The sequence below is a fragment of the Bos grunniens genome, chromosome 7 (genome assembly GCF_055505025.1).
Source record: "Bos grunniens cultivar Pamir isolate PY7600 chromosome 7, Bosgru_T2T1.0, whole genome shotgun sequence".
In the NCBI taxonomy this organism is placed as follows: domain Eukaryota; kingdom Metazoa; phylum Chordata; class Mammalia; order Artiodactyla; family Bovidae; genus Bos; species Bos grunniens.
This window is the reverse complement of record NC_141171.1, coordinates 96,433,153-96,457,402: the sequence shown is the minus strand read 5'-3', so window position 1 is coordinate 96,457,402 and position 24,250 is coordinate 96,433,153. Positions and strand designations below refer to the sequence as shown.

The 24,250-nt window shown below is 38.6% G+C and overlaps 1 protein-coding gene across 2 annotated transcripts in view; it reads right to left on the bottom strand.

Annotated features, from left to right (window-relative positions):
* LNPEP (leucyl and cystinyl aminopeptidase) overlaps window positions 1-24,250 on the bottom strand; it is a 104,349-nt gene that overhangs the window by 27,922 nt on the left and 52,177 nt on the right. For both annotated transcript variants that reach the window (XM_086413245.1, XM_086413246.1), the window contains exons 5-11: window positions 14,328-14,448; window positions 13,380-13,534; window positions 11,651-11,764; window positions 9,900-10,034; window positions 4,828-4,959; window positions 2,313-2,473; window positions 675-763 (exon numbers count right to left, since the gene is read on the bottom strand). In XM_086413245.1, coding sequence (XP_086269371.1) covers window positions 675-763; window positions 2,313-2,473; window positions 4,828-4,959; window positions 9,900-10,034; window positions 11,651-11,764; window positions 13,380-13,534; window positions 14,328-14,448 — 907 coding nt within the window. The remainder of the gene's footprint in view (window positions 1-674; window positions 764-2,312; window positions 2,474-4,827; window positions 4,960-9,899; window positions 10,035-11,650; window positions 11,765-13,379; window positions 13,535-14,327; window positions 14,449-24,250) is intronic.

Here is a 24,250-nt window from a genome sequence, read left to right as displayed (position 1 = left end):
GAGCCTCATGTTTTCAGGATGTAAATTAAGATGCTACACGGCGTGGCACTTGGTGGTATTTAACAGATGGTCAGAAACTACATTTCAGTTTCTTTTTATAGACCCCTTGTGGGTCTGCATATACAATCTGTACATTTTATTATCACCCTCCACAACCATACTTTCTAGTCCTATTTTCTCATTATCAAGAAACGTATACTATGTCTACAGGACATCTTGTAGTAACTATTTACTACAACTCTGCATCATGAATCAACCTTTGCCATGCCTAAGAATCATCTAGGGTGCTTATAAAAAAGTAGTGGGCCCAGCCCAACCCATAGAGAGTGGACAGCAGAGTATCCTTTGGAAACTCATCTTCTACTTGTTACTCTGTAACATAAAATGGTTATCGTGAATACAAAAACACAGCATTTGCTATTTTCTACAGCAACTGCTAGCATATTCAGTGCGGTTTTTCAGACCTTATTTCGCGTGATTAAGAAAGACCAGTTTTATGTATGATATTGCGTACAGAATCAATCTCACTTTAGCCACACTTTCTGTAGGTGTCTCATAGAACCAGCTCATAGCTGTGCACACTGGAAAGTGTCATCTCCTCTCTGCTGCCTGGTTAAGACTTTTAGAAAATATGCTGTTTCTAATTTATCAGAAAAGTGTTAAGAGAGTCAAACCTGATTTCTTGTCCAATAAAGATACTGATCGATGCTTTGAGTAATTTTTTCCATCAGTGATGTAGGATAGTGGAATATGCCACAGAGAGCTGTAATAAAAAGAAAACATTGGAAGATTATTAACTCTTTCCAATAGTTCAGTCAGTTACACATACTTTGTTGAGTGGTTTCTTCTTTGCCAGGAAGGTGAGATTTTTCGAGTTATTTCGAGAAAGGTATAACCTTGTTAGGTTTTCTAAGAACTTATGATCACAATACATTTAAAAACACTCTAACCTGAGGGTGCAAAAGAGATCTGTTGTTGCTGTCCAGTCACTAGGTTGTATCTGACTGTGACCCCGTGGACGGCAGCACACCAGGCTTCCCTGTCCTTCGCTGTCTCCTGGAGTCTGCTCATGTCCATTGAGGTAGTGATGCTCTCTAACCATCTCGTCCTCTGTTGCCCCCTACTCCTTCTGCTTTCAATCTTTCCTGGCCTCAGGGTCTTTTCCAATGAGTTAGCTCTTTGCATTAGGTGGCCAAAGTAATGGAGCTTCGGCTTCAGCATTAGTCCTTCCAATGAATATTCAGGACTGATTTCCTTTACGATGGACTGGTTTGATCTCTTTGCTGTCCAAGGGACTCTCAAGAGTCTTTTCCAACACCACAGTTCAAAAAAACCAATTTTTTTGGTGCTCAGCCTTCTTTATGGTCCAACTCTCACATCTATACATGACTACTGTAAAAACCAAAGCTTTGACTATATGGACCTTGGTCAGCAAAGTAAATGTCTTTGCCTTTTAATATGCTATCTAGCATTGTCATAGCTTTCCCTCCAAGGAGCAAGTGTTTTTTTTTTTTTTTAATTTCATGGCTGCAGTCCCCATCCACAGTGATTTTGGAGCCCAAGAAAATAAAATCTGTCACTGCTTCCACATTTTCCCTATCTATTTGCCATGAAGTGATGGGAGCAGGTGCCATGATCTTAATTTTTTGAATGTTGAATTTTAAGCCAGCTTTTTCACTCTCCTCTTTCACCCCCATCAAGAGGCTCTTTAGTTCCTCTCCACTTTCTGCCATTAGAATGGTGTCATCTGCATATATAAAGTTGTTGATATTTCCACCACTAATCTTGATTCCTTTAGCCTGGCATTTCAGGCAACGTATTCTGCATATAAATTAAATAAACAAGGCAACAATATACAGCATTGTTGTACTCCTTTCCCAATTTTGAACCAGTTGGTTTTTCCATTTAAGGTTCTAACTGTTGCTTCTTGACCTGCATATAGATTTCTCAGGAGACAGGAAAGGTGGTCTGGTATTCCCATCTCTTAAGAATTTTCACAGTTTGTTGTGATTCAATCAAAGGCTTTCATGTAGTCAGTGAAGCAGAAGTAGATGTTTTTCTGGAATTTCCTTTTCTTCTCTATGATCCGATGAATATTGGCAATTTGATCTCTGGATCTTCCACGTTTTCTAAACGCAGCTCGTTCATCTGGAAGTTCTCGGTTCGTGTACTGCTGAAACCTAGCTTGAAGGATTTGGAGCATCACCTTACTAGCATGTGAAGTGAGTGCAGCTGTACAGTAGTCTGCATGTTCTTTGGCACTGCCCTTTTTTGGCATTAAAGAGATAGCAGGAGAGACAGTGGGTTCTCACCTTGCATCTGAAGGCTGAATTTCAGGCTTAACGTTCAAAGAGAATCTTTCCTGTTGTACCAGAATTTGTTTTCCTTTTCTCTGAACAGTCACTAAAGGAAATCCTTTCTGCAGGGTCCAGGTTCTCATCATTTTCTTTACATCTAGTGTTTTGTTTGTGAACTACGGAAAGAAGAATAGATTATTTTTCTCAGAGATAAAGAGTCTAAAAAGTTTATAGTATCTTTCCCTCTTTCCCTACCACAATGCACCCATGCTGAGTTGAATTTATATTTCTACTCTAGGTAAATGAGCAATTGCTAAAAAGAAAGTAACCTGGACTAGAAATAAGTGAAAACTAAAGAGAGTGAGAGAGGCAGCATATGTTGAAAAAGGCAGCACAGATGCTATAAACCAACTATAGGTACATTAAAATCCCTAAGAAGGGATAAGCACTCTTTCAGGTCACAATACTACTGTTTAGAAGGTTTGCCTAAGGATACATAGGCGAGAAATTAGAAACACTACTTTTATTCCTGTTAGTCAGGTAGATCCAGAGTTCTCTTTATTCCCCAGACCCTCTGCTTTTACAAAATGGTGTGAAAGTGAAAGTCACTGGAGTCGTGTCTGACTCTCTGCGACCCCATGGACTGTACAGTCCGTGGAATTCTCCAGGCCAGAATACTGGAGTGGGTAGCTGTTTCCTTCTCTAAGGGAATCTTCCCAACCCAGGGATCAAACCCAGGTCTCCTGCATTGCAGGCAGATTCTTTACCATCTGAGCCACCAGGGAAGTCCATTACAAATGGTAAAGCTCATCTTTTTAAGAGCTCATCCTGTGGGAGGGCCCTAGAATGGGAGCAGCAGCTGCTGCAGAGGAATGAAATATAAACAGGTCGGCTGCCCAGACTTTTAGGTCTCTCTAGAAAACAGTGGTGAACTTTTTCCTAGACACATAGTCCCTTCCCCACAAAATACATGAATTGATCTATAAAATCTAGAACCCAGTGTCAGAGGTTCACAGGCCCTCTAAAGCTTACTGTCCCTAAGACATCTGGTATCAATGATTAAGAAGCAATTTTTGAAGCAGGTGAGTTAAATTTATGATTGAAATTATTTTTCTAGATTACATATGGATTTGAATTGCAAGCAACTCAAATCATCAAGCACTTAAAATGGTACAATCATTTGGTAATATCATGCCACTATGACTGGCCTTACCTCAGTTGACATACACCTACTTATTTAAAGCCAGAAAGGATGGAGCAAATCTTTCTAAATGCACTGTGATTCTAACCTTACATGTTCAATGGCTCTGATCTATTTCTTTCTGGACAAGGGGTTGGGAAGAAAACAAAACTGCCCCAAAGCAAGGCACTTCCGGGTCTTCGAAACAGAACTGAAATGAAAAGGCCAGTGCATAATTTGATGCTGATGCTGAAACATGTGAGGATAATATTAGGGGCTAGGTCAGGATAGGAAAGCACCATGATGCAAAAGCTGAAGTCAGTGACGAAGGCAGAAATATATTCTAACTGGCAGGAGATAATACATTGAGTACAGAGTAAATAATGTGGCTTTCAGTTGAAATACTACTACATGATAAGAAGAAAAACGATCATTTAGAAGCAACTCTTAGGTGATAAGGACTGATCCTTCTTCTCAAAGAGAACTGAGAGAGTAGGGAAGATATATCTTCTGGGAAAAGGGTTAACAACTAACTAGAAGGTACCAAATTTCAGATAAAGCAAGGAAGCAGAGAGAGCATACGGAAAAGCTTCAGAGCAGGGGTTCTTCACCCAGAATCCAGAAAACATTGAAACTGTGTGTGACATCTTGCATCTTTGTGGATTTTGGGGCGAATATGTCTATAACTTTCATCAAATGTTCAGATACATCTGTGATCTTCCAAAACATGAAAAACCATTGATCTCGATGAGGGTAACAAATTCAAAGGCTTATCAAGGCTACGCAGTCAGCATGTGTGCGTGTGATGCAAGCTGAGTTCAGGCACTGTTACAAAGCATAGCTTCTAACTAATGACACTACTTGTTAGAATCTGTAGGCACAACCAAATCCAAGCAGCAAAATGATCTGAGGGCAGAACTCAGCTATGGTCGCCAGACTGTGACATGTCATCTGTAACACTTTAGTGGCATATGGCCACCAAAGACAGGAAGAGTCACAGGGCAAAGTATAGAGCAAAAAATTCACGAATGAAGGCAGAAAAACGGCAAAAACATTAGAAAAGAGAACTTTCCTACAAGGTAGGAATAGAGATTAAGATATAGACTAAAGGTGCTTATATAAGGCCTCATGCAATTTTTTTATTTTTGGCAATTAAGCCTAGTACTTCCATTTCATGACTTTTAATTCTGTGCTTTTACTCATAAACATTTATACACTAAGTTCCATTCCTCTGTCTCTTAAAAACTGTCCTTGATACCATAGCTTATTTACATACCTGACAAAAATATTAAATACAAGAACCCCTCTCTTCTTACTTCAAGAGCTAAATAAAATATCCAGGTCACTTACCTCGTTAAAACTATCCCACAGGTCATCACTGTGAATGGATGTATAGCTATGATTATGCAGGTAAAGAATAATGGCATGTTGAAATATATCTTCACTAAGGTAAGTTTTCAGCATCAATAGTAGGGAAGCTCCCTATTCCAAAAAAGAAAAAAAAGAAAAGTGAAAAACGGACAAAAATAATAGAATACAATAAGATTATAGAAATAAGAACCTAAAATTCAAAATACAATCATTCTAAGCAAACACTTTAATAACCCAGTTATAATTCGCTGTTATTTTGTTTCATGTAACCAGTTGTGGACTATGGCCAATTCTTTAAAAATTATTTTAAAGAAGTTGAAAAATAAAAATACCTATGTGCACTAATTCTTCTATGGGCCATTTTGTGTAGTCTATCGATTACTCGATGTTTCAGTGTTAATGTTAAAAAGTTAAGTGTTTATACATATATTTTTAACTTTAAAAATTGCTGAATTTTCTGTGGCATCCCCACCCCTACCCCCTGTGCTTGAAGTCCCAGCTGACTTCATGGGCACACAGCTGAACTCTCAGAAGTCTCTTTGCTAGAGAGTACATTAATCCCCAGTTTTAAGGTGTCAAATTTCTGAAGTATCCAAGACCTCTCTTCTTCTTGCAGAGTCACTTCAAATATGTTCGGAACATATGAATGTGTATATAGGTAGTAAGCACACACTAATAATTCAGAGTCAGACGTGGAACTATTAAGGCCATGCTATATTATGATGCATGTCACCATCCCCAGTTTTAAAACAGCAACCACCTCCTCCACATTCAAAAGCAATTTATATCACACTTCCTGCATCTGCTATAGAGATGTATTTATTTCCTCTTCTAGACTGTAAGCTAATTTAGGGGAAAACAGAAGCTAGGAGCTCAACTCCTATGACTAAAATAATGCCTACTACATAGAAGGCACTCAAATGCAAAAAATTCTGAATGACTGAATTTCTGATAAAAAAAAATGTAGCAATGTTAAGTCATCAAGATTACAAGATACATATAACTGAACTTAATACTTATTACTCTCTTATTTTTGTATCACACTTCAGTGGTACTTGTTGTATAAATTTAAATAGTCATTCTTGTGCCCAATAGTCCCCCTCTCTTCTGCATCACTAACGTTTCCTCTCCACTGTAACACTGCAACACTCCATTTGGAAAAAAAAAAAAAAACCACCCAGCAGTTCTCATTTTAAACAGAAGTCGTGCTTCCTTTCCTTAACCTCACGCCTCCTCCAGTTATCACCGTATTTCTCGTCCCTTCTTCGGAAAGTCAGTTCTTCAAAAGAGCTGTCTGCATTTGCCGTGTTCATTTGCTCTGTTTCCATTTCCTCTTGAGCTATCTTCCACCCATCATCACTCCACTGGAAGTGGTTTTATGAAGGCCACTGGTGAGCCTTACGGTGTCAAACCAATGTCAATTCTCAGGCTCAGCCACGAGCAGCATCTGATATGACCGATCACTCGCTCCTCCATGAAAGTCATCCTGCCCTTGGCTTTGGCATGTCACTCCTGATTCCCCCTCTGTGCACTGGGCATCCCTCTCTCTCTCTTTTGCTGCATCCTCCTTATTTTCTCAAGGACTAACTTTTAGTGTCCCTGGCATTTAATCTTCAGACTTCTTTTCTTCTCTAAAGTCACTTTCTTGTTGATCTTCTCAACCACAGGGCTTTTACATGACCCCCAAATTTATATATCTAACCAGACTTTGCTTTAATTCCAGGCTCATATCCAATTACACACCTACTATTTCCACTTATGTGCCTTAAACTTCCTCAAAAATTGACCTTTTCTTCCTTCTTGTCCTAAATATACTCTTCCAATAGTCTTCTCATTTCAACAAATGAAAACTTCATTTTTCCAGCTGTTTAGGCAAAAATTTTGAAGTCATCCTCGACTCCTCTCTTAACTCGACATCTAATCCATTAGCAAATTCTACTGGACTAAACTTCACAGTACATTTCAAAACCAAACGTGGCTTATCACGCTCACTACTATCACCTTTATCTGTGTCGCCATTTCCTTGCTACTGGTCTATTACAACAACCTCCCAACTAGTCACCTTGATTCCACGTGATGTTGAAGGCTGACTTATTCCAAAAATAAATAAACCATACGATGGTACTCCTCTCCTCAGATGGCTTTCATTCCACTGTGCATAAAATCAAGGTCCTTATCAAATCTAATAAGATGATCTACAATGATCTGGCCCCTTATAATCCTTCTCACTTCCTCTACTATTTTCCCTTGCATTTATTCCTCTCCAGACACCCTGGCTCCTTGCTGGTGCTTAAACACGCCAACCAATCTTCATCTCAAGTTGTGTGGGTCCCCAAAACAAGTCCCAGATATGGTAGAAGGACTCACAGGACCAGGACTGAGTACACAGTCATATTCACCACCATGATTTATATTTCTGTGAAAGGACGTGAAGCTAAATCAGCTAAGGGAAAAGTCTCATGGGGTGAACAAGTACAAGCTTCCAAAAGTCCTCTGCAGGATGGAGAGGACTTAATTCTCCAAGCGACCACTTGTGACAACACGTATGAAATCCTGGCTATCGGGGGAGTTCCTCGGAGACTCAGTACCCATGATTTTTACTGGGAGGCCAGTCATGCAAGTATCTTCTGCCTAGCAAGGACCAAAATTCCAGACTCCCAGAGGGAAAGGAGATATTTACCATAAACTACACTGTTCGCACAGTGTGGGCACAGTGAGTCATTCTTATCAGGGAATGGTGAGAACTCTCCCCAAATCCAATCTGCCAGGAATTAGCCAAGGTCGAGCCTCACAATAATGCCTTTCTACGGACAGCAGTCTCAGACCTACTATGCTACTGATGTCTGCCCACAAGCCCTGTGCACTGGTTATACCCACTGCCTGGGACATTTTCCCCCTAGAAGTCCACATGGCTCGTTAACTCACATCGTCCAGATGGTATTCAAATACCACCTTATCAGTGGTCTTCCCCAGCCATCTTATACAAAGCAGCCTTTCCCTTGTCATTCTAATTTTCCTTACTGTGCTTCATTTTCATATCCGCACTAACCACCAACACAGTATATTTCATTCATTTGTATTATGTATGTCCCTATCTCTGACCCCAGAAATGGAAGCTCCATGGTACAAGCGACATAGTCTGCCTTCTTTCCTGATCTATTCCCGGTACCTAGGAAAACACCAGGTACGTGGTTGGTACTTGTATAATTTGATAAATGACTGAATTATCATAAGGCAACATGCATCAGAATTAGGCTTAAAGATTACGAAGATCAAATAGAATATGTCTGCCAAACACATGACTTACTGTCAAACACTGACACTTCTTCTTATACACAATTATCCAGTGAACTATTTTTCTCAATTCTGTGGATGGGACATTTGCCAGATTCCCAATTCTGAAATAAGTACTTACCATACTGACAGGCATAAGGTATGTTACCATACTGACAGGCATAAGGTATGTTATGGAAGCAAGATGCTCAGAAGACACTGAATTCTGGGTTTGGAGGATGGGGGTCAGAGAAAGAAAGAGCTCTATAACAAGAGATCCTGAAATAACTGTTCTGTGTAAGAAAAGAACTGCAAGTTGTAAAATTTTCTTTATTGGTAGCGCCAGGATGGGCTTTAAAAATCACAGCCCATAGCAGTAGCTCTAATTGGAATATATTCATATAGCTAACTGTACTCCTGATTTCCTCATTTAGTAACAGTACTACCGTTCTCCCTGCCAGTCAGGCTTGAACCTGGAAAACATTTCTGCCTCCTTCTTCACCTGCCTTGACCTATCACTAGGTCCTTTAAGCAGTTCCCTCTGCCCAGGGGTTTTTTCACACCCATCAGTTTCCCTCCACTCTCACTACCACTCCTAATTTTAAACTTTTACCATTTCATGCTTCAACTTCAGCAGCAATTTCCTGATTTAGGTCTCTCTCCATTTAAATCTATTTTGTAAACTGAAGCAAGTTAATTTTCCTAGTCACTTGAATCTCAAAGCCATTCCTCTATTTAAAAATCTTTTAAAGCTTCCCACTGATTATAGAAAAAGTCCAGATTCCTGATGGCATTTAGGACCTTCTACAACTGAGCTCCAACCTACCTTTCTCATCTTTCCCTACCCTACATGTGGCTTCCACTGCAAACATTTACCCCCTAAACAAAAATTCCCTGCCCATTAGTATTACTGACTCTTTTTTGCAGACCTCATCATGCCATTCTTGCCCTATTCTATTGTTCCCATTGCTCTTTACCTATATGTTTTTCCTATTATTTAGTTTCCATGTTCTTTCAAGAAATTTCTCACCATGATCCCAGGCAAAAATACTCTGTACCATTCCCTTAGCACACATTCTTTCTTACTGCTTCACAAGTACTCTCTACCTAAACTCTCTGTTTCTTGATGACATGAACTGTAACTCATATGCTTTGTATATCTTCTTCTCTGTTCAGGATGGGAATTCAATTTATTGATCTTAATCTGGTAACCAGACTAAGGAGACAAGTAAGCTATAAAATTCAGCCCTCCTTCCCTACACAAATGTGATACCTGCCTCTCCTATTCTCTGACTTATGATGATCCTAATCAGGTCTTTAAATTTCTGTTTTTGCTTTACTTCCATACCTGGAGTCTATGTTTCTAATTCTACAATAGAATCTTTGATTCATAAAAAATCTCCTTTTGTTTACCTGTTTCGGCAGTTCTGACTTTGGAACACACTTCAGTCCTGAATAACACAGCCAAAGGCTTAGAGCCTCCCCCGGACATATTCTACCTGTAGATCTGGACAGTGATCCAACTTTAAAAGATACATTACTATAAGATCTGGTTAACTAGCCAGAATACTAGTTAGAGAACTTAAGAGACAGAGAAAGAAAGAAAAACCTAGATCAAGTTAAGATCCAGATTTAAGTAGAAGCAAACATCTTAAAAATTTAACAGGAAAATTGAAAATAATACTGTTTAATCTTTAAAATAATCTAAATCAGGCAGCTTGCTTACGTATGAAATTAATTTGTAACCTACTCCAGGTACTTTTTGTGCATGGCAATACCTTAAAATAGGAAAGAGAATCAAACATTTCTTCAATCTGTTCTGAAGACTCAACAGATGATGATGATATTGGATGGGATGAATTCAACGAATCTTTTTTCATGGTTTTAAATCGAGCATCTAAGAAATCTTCATACTACAAAAAATGAAACAGAATAAAGAAACTATGAACAGAATTAAAGACAGAGGCAAGTTTAGTAATTATTGATAGGAATTAGACTAATTACTGTTTAAGGTCATTATAAAAAAAAAATCAACTAGCTTCGCTAAACTTTAGAAATAATCTGTTGAAGATATAGGAAGAATGTGACATTTATGCGTATTCCTTAAATTTGAAAATAAAATTACAACTTCCACAAAAATAAGTGTTTCCTAAACAACAGCACAAGGATAAATTAAGAGTTTATTACTAAAGCAACCATATGCTAAATCCAGATGTTCATTTGATTATTTAAAAATGGCTAGTGAATATTTGTAAAATAAAACCTTAAATTAAAAAAAAAAAAAAAAAGGAACTGCTCCTTAAGTTGATTTCTCGTACATAATCCAGCTTTTCTATTGAGATAATATACATTTCCCTCGACTGAGGCTATTCTTAAGTAAAACATAAGTCTTAAACAGAAAGAAGTCTGAGAGTTCAACAGATGAGTTCCTCTAGAATATATACTAAAAGCTTTTAAACATTCTGGGCACCACCAAGTGGTGAAACTGTATATCTCTTTGTTTAATTAAGAACCATACCCAGATTTACATTACTTTGCTTATTAATATTCTAGCTTAAACTGAGTTCATTTTACCACTTGAAATCTCTGAATAGGCCCTACACAAAAATTTCAAACTGAAAGCTCTGAGAGTACTCGTCTTTTGAAGCAATTTGGGATCATACAATCAAGAAGCTTAATAGAAAGTCACAGAATTCTACAGTAGAAAGGGATCCTTATACTTTTCCATTTACTGCTTGAATTATTCGGCAGTATCTGTCATATATGACCTGAGCTGTGTGCTGTGCGCTTAGTCGCTCAGTCATGTCCGACTCATTGCGACCCCATGGACTGTAGCCCGCCAGGCTCCTCTGTCCATGGGGATTCTCCAGGCAAGAATTCTGGAGTGGGCTGCCATGCCCTCCTCCCATATACGACCTAGTATGTCCAAATCTCTCTAAGGAGAAGAAACATCTCCAGAGAGTCTAAGAACACAGTAACAACATTATCATGCTCTCTGTAAAAGAATGGGATTCCTCGTCTTTGAAACGGGCACAAAATATGGTTTGGACCTAAAAAGAGCAAATTATTTGTCTGTATCAACGTGTGTATCACTGTTGTAAGAATGATCACAGTGATAATAGCATTGCCACAAAATGTCTTAATTTCTTCTCTATAAGTAGGATAAAAAGTTTTGTTTTGCAAAAAAAAAAAAAAAAAATGCTTTTCAACTCTATTTAAATTCCTTAAAGCAGAAGGGCCACATCTATTAAACACAGAATTTAGCAAAGCAATTTAAAATGTTCATCTTAATGACAAAGTCTAAAGTAATTTCACATAATTTCTGCTTTCTGAAATACATCAGTACCTAAAAGCACAATTTTCACTGTCAAATCTCAAGAGGTATAGAGATCAGTAACATGGCTCAGTTTTATTGTATTTTTCTAGAAATATTTTCATTGCTCCAAATGCATGGAAAATACATGTCCAGTATGACTGGACTATTTTTCCTCCTGGCATTCACAGTGGGCCTGACAAATAGTGTACTTACACTGGAGAGCTCTCCGAATATTTTTTCCAAAGAGAAATACTCCATGAATGTAGCAAAACCTTCATTTAGCCATACATCATTCCACCACTGCATTGTTACCAGATTACCAAACCACTGCAGGGAAAGAACAAACAACTAACCAACTTCACATTCTCAGGAATTTTCTAATAATTGAATTGTCAGATTTATCACCTATAACCAGATTACAACTACTTAAAAGTATACTTATTGTAGTTAAAACAAACTATATTCAACTTTAAGTCTTAGAAATAAATTGTATTTGTAATATAAATTTACTTTAAAAGTAAAACTGCATACATTGAATAAATTCACTTTTAAAGTAAAATTATAAATTTAACATTTTACCTTAAATAAAACAAACAAAGACAACTGGCTTATTTATCAGTTTAACATACATGCTGTATACTAGGTAGACAAAAACTGTTTTTAGTCACCTCATTAAAACATTTCCTCGATAAATTCCTCTACTTTGTAGTATCAACTTAGCAATATTATTTTCCATCATGTCTACAATCATCATGACAACCAAAAAATGAACGTCTATATGAGGGATGTTCCTATAGTCAGAGAGCCTGGGCTGCATGTTTCTCCTCAGTCACCACATTGAGTATTTACATGATTCAAAACAGAATTCAAACATTCCCTAAGAAATTTGGCATGCATACAAATAAATAAAATCAGAAAGACTTTTAAATGGCTTTTTTCCATGAAGTAATAAGAAGAAGGAAAAAGAAGACGAGACACCCCTAAAAAAATGCATCTCAAAAATCCCTGAAATAAGCGTGGTTAATAAAAAGTGTGCAGTTCAGTCACTGTGGCCAAGGGCTCGGCTCAAACCATCAGCAAAATGATAAGATTATTAGGTACTGAAACAAAGCACTATGGAGAATCACAAAAGCATATTTTCAAAGATTAATATCTTAAAAACCTCTTTCAGAAGAAGATGAAAAAAAAAAAAGAAGATGACTTCTAAGTCGTACAGAAGTACAAGGGAAACACTCCTGCCGTGGTGATGGCCGGCCCCAGGAATGGCAGACCTGGAGCAGGTCCCCGAAAAAACAGTCTGTCTATATGCGTAACTGTAAGAGTAGATAAGCACTCGCTTCATTAGCCAGCCTGTCACGAACTCCTCACAAGGCCGGGCGCGCTGCGGACTGTGGCTGAGGTCAATCGGCCAGAGCACATCCCACTCTTGCCTACCTCCTCCCACCGTTGGGACACCCCGACTACCCCACCCTGATGAACACCGCATCGAGGGCACGAGAGGGACCAGGTACTGGGGAAGAAAGAGTGAGGGTCATGCACCCATATAATTTTCCTTCCTTTTCTCTACATCATACCCAGTACCTTCCCAATCCCAAATTAAGAACCCAGTTTTTAGCAGGAGACAAAACGGTAAATCTAGTCCTGACTACTATAGTCCAAGGAGAAGAGGCGTGCAACTCAGGGAAAACTTTCTTCCCCATCAAGTTATAAAATGTCAGAGAGATAAAGGAAGTCAAAATGCTTGATAAACTGTAAAATCCTATAGCAACTGTTAGACAACATTTTTATCCAAAAATTTAAGTTTGTGTTAAAAAAAACAAAGCACCATTGTATTATGAAAGAATATAACGCTGAATTATTATTAGCATCTCAATGTATTCTAAAACTCCAGGACATGGAACAGACCACAGGTGTGAGATATAATAGCCTTGGTTGCCGATACCTGATGGGCCAGCTCGTGAGCGATGATTTTAGTAACCAGCTTTCTATCTGCCACTGAAGAAGTATTAGCATCATACAGAAGTGTCTCTTCTCGGAAGGTGAGCAAACCCCAGTTTTCCATTGCTCCTGCTTCAAAGTCAGGAATAGCCACCAAGTCTGGATATAACAGGAAAGAAGTGGTCAACTCTCCTCCATCTAAGGCACTCCTTAGTTAAATCCAAGTATTTTACCCAGTGGTCTATCAGTAAGGTCACTGTATCAGTAAGTTCATTTTACATACTCCTAGGAAAAGGAAATGGCAACCCACTCCAGTGTTCTTGCCTGGAGAATCCTAGGGATGGGGTCGCACAGAGTCGGACACAACTGAAGCGACTTAGCAGCAGAGGCAGGGAAAGGAAACTTTCTAGCTCATGTGCTCCTTACCTACCTGTGAGCTGAGAAGATCTGATCAACCACCTACAGAGTCATTGTTGCTCTGTCCCTTAGCAAGAGAAGGGAGATCTAATTCCTTCACAGTGAAGAACTTTTCAGAACAAGGAGGACAGAAGGCAGGGCCAACACTCTTCCAGCTAAAATCAGCACCCTGTTGAATGACACTGAAGTACTCTTGCTTTCCTGAGCTCTCATTACTCCTATTATTATTTGAATTAGGAATTTCTTAGGAAATTGGAGTTAGTCCAACTCCAGGTTAAGCCCTAAGTAAATCCCTACTTACACAGCACCTTTGAAACAGTCCCATAAACTTCTAAATGCTTTAAGCTACATATTCAGACGTATCTATGGAATCTAAATAATCTTAACACATACAAACAATTCTTAAAGCAAACAATTAACAGAGTTTCTTGGTTTCCCTTTGAAATAACTTTGGCAAAAGTTCTTTCTGAAAAAATTTGCAACCTAAATCTAAGTTATTATTGTAATGAAATTGGAGGCATTGTTGGATTCTTACCCAATTTCTTTAGTGGGTACTGAATTTCAAAGTAGCTTTGATAAAAGTCAAGAAGCTTCACAGTTGTTTCCAAGGCATGCTGAACTTGACCAATCTTTTCTGGGACAGCATATATAGAAACCTGAAAGGGAACAAGTATGATGTAAGGACGGGTACAATTAAAATGGCATGATATCAAGTGAACACTGTCAAGATTAGCATACGTGAGAACTACACAGAGGTATGAGAGATTTTTCAGGCCGGAAATTCTTGCTTCTAGTTCTTTTAACCCCTAGAGGACGTAGCAAGTCATTCCTATACATACAACAATGTTAAAAAAAAACTTATTAATTCCTTTTATTTTTTTTAATAAAATTTATTTATTTTAATTGGAGGCTAATTACTTTACAATATTGTATTGGTTTTGCCATACTGATTCTTTTTTTAATTAACATCATATCCAAACTATTTTGCCTCATATAGCAATTATAAACATCTGCCTGTTTAATTCCCATGATACTCTTATCTTCCTCCCTATTACCTACAGTTGCCCTTCCTTGTCTGTGAGCTGTCAAACTGTGAATTATTTGAAGGGCAAAACTAAATTTTCATCTTTTTAGTACCTAACGTAGTGCCTGGCATCTTGCAGGCATTCAATGCAGAGAAGTCACAGCTTACAAGAGAGTTATTTCTAACATGGAACACCTGAGACAGAAATGGCACATTGGTTGAAACTGCCCTGAGCCCACCCACGAGAGAGCAGCACATTCTCTTTCAGTCAGCATGGGACAGCCAGGTTTCCTTTCAGCCTTGGAACTGCTTACTTTTTTTTTTTTCACGCTGTTGGCTTGTACCCAGCAGAGTGAAAAACCCTCGGTGAGTGGCTCACAGTAACTAACACTGCTGTATTTAAAACGGATGGCCAACAAGGCTCCACTGTAGAGCACAGGGAACTTTGCTCGGTGTGATGTGGCAGCCTGGATGGGAGGAGAGGCTGGGGGAGAAGGGGCACACCTACGTATGAATGGCTGAGTCCCTCTGCTGTCCACCTGAAACCACCACAGCACTGTGAATCAGCTGCACGCCAGTACAGAAGAAACACTTCAGTTAAAAAAATAAAGGTACACACTTAAAAAAAATTAAAAAACAAACAACCAATTAAAAGGATAAAAGGATTCATGCCCATGAATCCAGGGCACATGCTCCAGGGAAGATGCAACTGCCCACATTACTTAAATTGTTATTCTTTCTTTTCTGATTAAGTGTGTAAGTTACACATTTGGTGTAACTGACTGTACCTGTCTTATCAGTGAGCATCAAAAGGCAAAAGTTGAGTAATTATATTAAGAGTAATAGGTTTTAAAAAGCAGTATTTACTGTTTTCAATGTATTGAAAGAAAGAAGTCCTCTGTACTCAAGTCGGTAAAGCAGAATATGGAGAAGACATAGCAGAAGATAAAAACCTCAAAAATAAAGATCTTGGCAGGTGGGAAAAGGAGACCTATTGAATAATTGAGCATTTGGGAAAAATACACTGGTGAACTCTAACCACAAATTAAAGACTAAAAATTCTCTTTCATTAAAGCATTGAAAAACAGGCAACAATTTCTAAGAGGTCATAATTTCAGCCACAGCTGTCTTTATGTGGGGCCTTAGTCTATAGAACATATGCATTAATTACAGAAACATGGAGGTAACATGGCATAAAAATTAAAGAAAAAAAATTTTAACTAAACAAACAACAAAACGAAATGCACAAGTTGTGTAGTCAGACTGCCAGGTTCCAATCTCTGCTGGCTGTGTGAACTTGAGGAGGCTCGTTAACCTCAATCTCCTTATCTATTCAAGGGTGATAAAAGTAGCTCCCATCCCCACATTAAACGAATGAATACATATAGAACTTAGGATAGTGGCTGGCAGAAAACAAGTGTTCAATAAAGAGTAGTTATTATCATTATTATAAATAAGAGTCCCATCAGAAGTGGCATAAAATATGTGTGAGCAGAGCGTTTGTGGCAAAAGTTACAGGAAGAACGAAGTGTTAGGACTGAAGTTAGCTCATTTAAAATATGTTTCTTTCTTAAGGTAATTAAGAAGAAATTTAATCCCATATTATGTGGCCAAATTTGTACTTCACCAGCCCAGCACTCAAACATCTGCATCCTTGGTACAGGGCTGTGACCACAGTTTATTGAATTCAGTCACCACCTGCCTAAGGAACACGCACACCTCCTGCATCATTCCCCCTCTAAAGCATTAGTGTTCGCGTGTGCACACACACACGTCTGAAATAGTCTTTTTAAATCTAACTACCATGATAAATGACTGTACCAAGATCACTTGGAATCTGAGGCCAGTCTTTATTACTTCTGCTTATTCTTTCCAGGCACACATATTTTATGGAGTCAATGCAGTCATCTAGAAGATGCTGTCCTAAAAGAAGCACCACCCACATACTCCAGATTCCTCCCCAAACATCCTTCTGCCACACACACCATTTGGCTCTCCCATCTCTACGTGTGAAAGCGTCTTTCATCAGGGAAAAGTAAAGGGAGAAAAAAGGCAGTTCATATGAAACTGAAATCTGACCAAAGGATCCACTTCGTCCCATTTCTGGAATACAATGACTAGGGGAAAAAGGTAGATTGGTATTTTCTCTTTCCTTCTATTTCTCTTCCTTTAAAAAATAATGTGCTATGAATCCTCGCTAAAGATAGATCATCAGGTCATTATAATTATTATCATGTTTGTTTTAAGAGCAATAGTAGTAGTAGAAATAAACCAAGAGAACAATCTGGTTCAGCAAAGAAATTCTGATAGAATGCTTGGTAGGATGCATGCGTGCTAAGTCGTGTCTGACTCTTTGTGACCCCATGGACTGTAGCCCACCAGGCTCCTCTGTCCATAGGACTTCCCAGGCAAGAATGCTGGAGAAGCTTGCCATTGCTTATTCCAGAGGATCTTCCTGACCCAAGGATCCAACCCACATCTCCTGCATTGGTAAGAGCACTCTAAATACTGATAAAGGCAAGTCAACCAGTGCTCAGGCTTTAAGACTTACATCTTTCTCTGGTGGGTTCTTTGGTTGTTGTTTTTACTTTTAAGACATTTATGCTTTTTGTGTGTGTATTCAGCTGTCTGTGTCTGCAAGATCAAACTTTCTCTGCAAGATCTCTTGCTAAGACCTAGGAGATTTATAAAAGACACAAAAAATGTCCATAAAGTCTCATCAGCTCTCAGAGAAAAGGGTTAAGACTGAGGAATAACAGATTGTTAGGTTTCACTTACTCTGCTCCTTAATAAGCAAAAACCAGATAAAAGTAGAACCAGAACCAAACCTCACCCTCTCAAAAGAACAATAACATGGCCTATAAGATTCACAAAGATAGAAAATCGAGAATATTGGAATTTTCCAATACTAAATTTCCTGAAAAATACCAGCTTTCCTAAACAGACAGCTGAATACACACACAAAAAGCATAAATGTCTTAAAAGTAAACACAACAACCAAAAAGCCCACCAGATTGAAGTCTATCCAGAAAAACTGGTTAGATGGGACTTGGGAGAATGATATCAATTATGTATAATGTCCTTAGTTGCTGGAAGGCTACTTGAGGAAATGCTGTTAGTGGAGATTTGGAATGAAGTCACGTTTCTGACTGAATAAGATAACTTCACAGGGATAATACTGTTGAAGGTTCTGTTTGAATGTTAAAGAGACATAGTGTCTACATCTGCTAACCGCCAATGGATTCTGATTCTACAAATGAGACTGGTCTGTGGTAAAAACAAAATCAGGCAATGGCAAAAAACAAAACAAAAACCTCAAGGCAAACTGATAAACCTCAAGGCAGTGTATTTCAAAACTGGGCTAGAATTTTCTAGGTAATTCTGGCATTCCTGAAGGCAGACAGAGGGTTAAGGAACACTGAAGAATAGAGAGAACTGATAAAACAATTGTTTCTCTTTCTACAGGTCTTTGACAACATCATAGTCTTTAGCACTGAAATTTCACAATTTCAGCTATTTGGACACACTTTCACAATTTCAGCTATTTGGTGAGACTGACTGACATTCGTCAATAAAGCTCTACTGCCCTATTCCAGAATCCTATGAAATAGGCCTAATGTCAAATATTCCAAAACAGAACATAGCCTAGAGATTACAGCATTTTACTGGGACAAAAATCCTTTATTAGACTCTTAGTCCGAATTTCTAATCACCATACCTACAGAAATTATTGATGTCATTTGGTGTAAGAAGAAGCACATTGTGGTAGCCAGTAAATTCCACCATTTATTCGAGGAGATTCCCCTCTGGCTCAGCCATAAAGAATCTGCCTGCAATGCAGGAGCTGCAGGAGACATGGGTTTGATCCCAGGGTCAGAAAGATCCCCTTGAGAAGGAAATGACTACCCACTCCAGTACTCGTGCCTGGAAAATCCCATGGACAGAAGAGCCTAGCAGGCCACAGTCCGTGGGGTCGCAAAGAGTCGGACCCGACTGAAGTGACTTGGCATGCACACACGCATTCGCTATGTAATCTTAGGTCCATCATTCATCCTCTCTGGGACACTGTTTCCTCATCAGCAATATGAGGCTAATGTCTTCCTCTCATTTGGTTTATGAAATAAAAAGGTGTTTATAAATAAAAGCTAAGAACAACTTCTAGCACACAGTATAATTCTGCATATGCGAGATTCTTCCCCATTTCCTAATAAAAACAGAAAGTTAAGAAGACTGTTGATTATTTGTATAACATTAATTTCTTCAAACCACATTTACTTCTGGGTAGCATTAAAAGTTATAAAGATTATTTGTATTTACAGACAGACAGAAGAGTTTATAATATATTTGCATATAGAAGAAAGAGAGGGGTACTTCCTCTGTGCATTACTATCTGCCAGGAACTGGAGATTTTATAGGAATTAAAATTTTTTCATCCTTGCAAGGGCAGGCTAATAAAGACAATAAGGTATTAGAGTTGTGGAAGGTGAGGTTTAGAGAACTGCAGAGCAGTCTGCCCAAGGGCATACAGCTAGAAAGCTGTATAGAGAGATCTGAGCTCAGGCAGATGCCAGGTTCCATGTTTAACCAAGTTGCTTCCAAAAATATGTAAATAAAAAGCAAAAAAGTCACCTAAACTACTCTCTCTCTCTCTTTCCAGCTGACCCTTGAACAATAATGGGGTGAGGGGTAACAACCCTCCAGGTAGTTGAAAATCTGAGTATAACTTACAGACAGTCTTCTGCAGCTAAGGTTCAAACAACTGTGGGTCGTGCAGTACTATAGTATCTACTATTGAAAAAACCCCACAATAAGTGGACTTGTGCAGTTCAAACCCATGTTGTTCAAGATTCAACTGCTGTAGACAATATATACATACACACCTACATATATATGTGTATATATAGGTACATGGGGCTTCCCAGGTGGTTAGTGGTAAAGAACCCACCTGCCAATGCAGGAGACATAAGAAACGTGGGTTTGATCCCTAGGTTGGGAAGATCCCCTGGAGGAGGGCATGGCAACTCCAGTATTCTTGCCTAGAGAATCCCATGGAAAGAGGAGCCTGCTGAGCTACAGTCTAATTGTCGCAAAGAGTTGGACATGACTGAAGTAGCTTAAGCACACACGCACATATAGCTGTATATACATATATATATATATACACACACACACGGTATCTATCTGAGCAACCAATAATTCAGCCTGGCTAGATGAAAGAATTCCACTGGAGCAGTTGGAAATATAACTGAATTTCTAAGAGGGCCTTGAATATCACGAAATGATAAGTTTGAATGTAATTCTACAGGCAGTAACATAACTGCCATTTATTTATTGTGATGAGAAGACTTAAGATGAACTCTTCTAGCAACTTTCAAATATGTAATACAGGTATGGTTAACTACAGCCACCATCCTGTACCTTAGATCACCAGCACTTATTCACCTTATAACTGGAAGTTTGGGCCTTTTGACCAGCATTTCCCCATCTCCCCCAGCCCTCAGGCCTTGGCAACCACCAGTCTACTGCTTCCACGAGTTCAGTTCTAGATTCCACACATAAATGAACTCATACAGTCTTTATCTCTGTCTGACTTATCTCACTTTGGATAATGCCCTCAAGGTCCATCTACGTTGTCCCAAAGGGCAAAATTTCCTTCTTTCTCATGGCTGAACAACATTCCATCATATATATTATAAATATATACTCATCTTCATCCATCCATGCACAGACACTTAGACTGTTATTATTGTGAATAATAGTAACAATAATAATAATAGCAACAAACAAGGAAATGCAGATATCTCTTTAAGATCCTGTTTTGATATATAGCCTGTGGATTGCTGTATCATATGGTGGTACTGTGTTTTAATTTTTAGAGGAACACTCACATATTGTTTTCCTTGGTGGCCACATCAATTTACATTCCCATCAACAGTGCACAAGGATTCTGTTTCCTCTACATCCTTATCAACACTTGTTACTTGTCATCTGGGTTTTTTATTATTTTTTTTATTTTAATTTGAGGCTAATTACTTTACAATATTGTGGTGGTTTTTGCCATACATTGACCTGAATCAGCCATGGGTGTACATGTGTTCTCCAATCCTGAACCCCCCTCCCACCTCCCTCCCCATCCCATCCCTCAGGGTCATCCCAGTGCACCAGCCCTGAGCACCCTGTCTCATGCATTGAACCTGGACTGGTGATCTGTTTCACATATGATAATATACATGTTTCAATGCTAGTGTCTCAAATAATCCCACCTTGCCTTGTCCCGCAGAGCCCAAAAGACTATTTATATCTGTGTCTCTTTTGCTGTCTCGCATACAGGCTCATCATTACCATCTTTCTAAATTCTATATATATGCATTAATATATTGTATTGGTATTTTTCTTTCTGATTTACTTCACTCTGTACAATAGGCTCCAATTTCATCCACCTTATTAGAACTGACTCAAAAGCGTTCTTTTTAATAGCCGAGTAATATTCCATTGTGTATATGTACCATATCTTTCTTATCCATTCATCTGCCAATGGACATCTAAGGTGCTTCCATGTCCTAGCTATTATAAACAGTACTGCAACGAACATTGGGGTATACATGTCTCTTTCAATTCTGGTTTTCTTGGTGTGATGCCCAGCAGTGGGACTGCTGGGTCATATGGCAGTTCTGTTTCCAGTTTTTTAAGGAATCTCCACACTGTTCTCCATAATGACTGTACTAGTTTGCATTCCCACCAACAGTGTAAGAGGGTTCCCTTTTCTCCACACCCTCTCCAGCATTTATTGTTTGTAGACTTTTTGATAGCAGCCATTCTGACCAGCCGGAGAAGGCGATGGCACCCCACTCTAGTACTCTTGCCTGGAAAATCCCATGAATGGAGGAGCCTGATGGGCTGTAGTCCATGGGGTCGCAAAGAGTCGGACACGACTAGGTGACTTCACTTTCACTTTTCACTTTCATGTATTGGAGAAGGAAATGGCAATCCACTCCAGTGTTCTTGCCTGGAGAATCTCAGGGATGGGGGAGCCTGGTGGGCTGCCCTCTATGGGGTCGCACGGAGTCGGACATGACTGAAGCGACTTAGCAGCAGCAGCAGCATTCTGACCAGTGTGACATGGTACCTCATTGTGGTGTTGATTTGCATTTCTCTGACCATGAGTGATGTTGAGCATTTTTTCATGTGTTTGTTAGCCATCTGTATGTCTTCTTTGGAGAAATGTCTGTCATCTGTTTTTGATGGCAGTCATTCTTGCAGGTGTGAGGTGGTATCTCACTGAGGTTTTGATTTGCATTTTCCTTCCTATTAGTGATGCTGAGCACCTTTTCATACATCTGTTGGTCATCTGTATATCTTCTTTGGAAAACTCTGCTCATTTTCTAACCAGATTATTTGTATTTTTTCCACTGAGTTCTATGAGTTCTTTATATATTTTGAATATTAATCCCCACCTGATATCTTGAAAGTGTTGAAAGTGAAAGTTGCTCAGTCGTGTCCGACTCTTTGCGACCCCACAGACTATACAGTCCATGGAATTCTCCAGGCCAGAATACTGAAGTGGGTAGCTGTTCCCTTCTTCAGGGGATCTTCCCAACCCAGAAGTAGAACCCAGGTCTCCTGCATTGCAGGCGGATTCTTTACCACCTGAGCCACCAGGGAAGCCCAAGAATACTGGAGTGGGTAGCCTATCCCTTCTCTAGGGGATCTTCTCCACCCAGGAATAGAACTGGGGTCTCCTGCGTTGCACAGATTCTTTACCAGCTGAGCTACCAGGGAAACCCTATCAGATAAATGCTATCTGATATTTTCCTCCAATTCACGGGTTGCCTTTTTATTTTGCTGACTGTTTCTTTTGTAGTGAAGAAGCTTTTCAGTTTAAGATATTCCCACTTGTTGATTTTGGCTTTTGTTGAATGTGCTCTGGTGTCATATGCAAAAAAATTATTGCCAAGACCCATGTCATGGAGCTTTTTCTCTATGTTTTCTTCTAGGACTTTTACACTTTCAGACCTACATTTAAGTCTTTAATTCATTTCCAGTTAATTTTTGTGAGTGGTGAGAGACAAGGATCCACTTTCATTTTTCTGGATGTGATGATCCATTTTTCCAAGCACTATTTATTGAGGAGACTACCATTTACCCAGTGAGTACTTTTGACTCTCTTGTCTAATATTAGTTGACCATATTTGCAGGAGTTTACTTTTGGCTTCTTGATTCTGTTCCATTGGTCTGTGTGTCTAATTTTATGCCAGTATCATACTCTTTTGAATACCATGCATAAGATTTTGGTTACTTTATTTTTGTAACCATTTTGAAATCAGAAAGTGTAATACCTTCAACTTTGTTCTTTTTTCTCAAAATTCCTCTAGCTATTTGAGGTCTCTGTGGTTCCATAAAATTTTAGGATTTCTCCCCATTTCTGTGAAAAATTACATTGGAATTCTATTGCATTGAATCTATAGATTAAAAAAAAAAATCATTTAGTAGAATTCACAGAGAAACTGATTCAATCCTGGACTTTTCTTTGTTAGGATGTTTCTGATTGTTAATTGAATCTGTCTTTACATTATTAATCTGTATTTTTTTTTAATGTCTTCATGATTTAGTCTTGGCAGACTGTATATTCCTAGGAATGTGTCCATTTTTCCTAGATTATCCAATTTCTTAGCCTATAATTATTCATGGTAGGTTCTTATGATCCATTGTATTTCTGTATCAAGTGGAATGTCTCCTTTTCATTTCTGATTTTGAGGCTTGTTTTTACTAGTTAGTTGAGCTAAAAGTTTGTCAATTTCATTTATCTTTCTAAAATCCAACTCTCAGTTTTACCTTTTCTCCTCTTCTTCAGGTATCTATTTATCTGCTCTGATCTTTGTTTATTTCCTTCCTTCTGCTAACTTTGGGCTTAGATTGTTATTCTTTTTTCTAGTTTCTTAAGGTGCAAAGTTAGGTTGTTTGAGATTTTTCTTTTTACTTGGTGTAGGCATTTATCAATCTAAATTTCCCTTTTAGAACTGCTTTCGATACATGCCATATAATAAATATACCACTACATTACACTATTAGAGCATTCTGAGTTTTACTATGTAATTACCTTTCCCAGTGTGTTCTACATTTTCATGTTTTCATGTTACTAAGTAGTGTCCATTCAATTCAGCTGCAAGCACTCCTTCCAGCAGTTCTTGTAAGGCAGGTCTAGTGGTAAGGGGCTCTCGCTGCCTTTTTTCCATATGGAAAAGTCTTTCTCACTTCATCATTTCTGAAGTGTAACTTTGCTGGACAGAGTATTTTTGGTTGGCAGTTTCTTTTTTCCCTTCCTTTCCTTTTTCAGAGGTTTTTGGTATGCTACAAGCTTCATTGACTTAGATATCCAAATTTCTCCCCAGATGTGGTAAATTTTCAGCAATTATTTTTTTTATGTAACTTTCTGC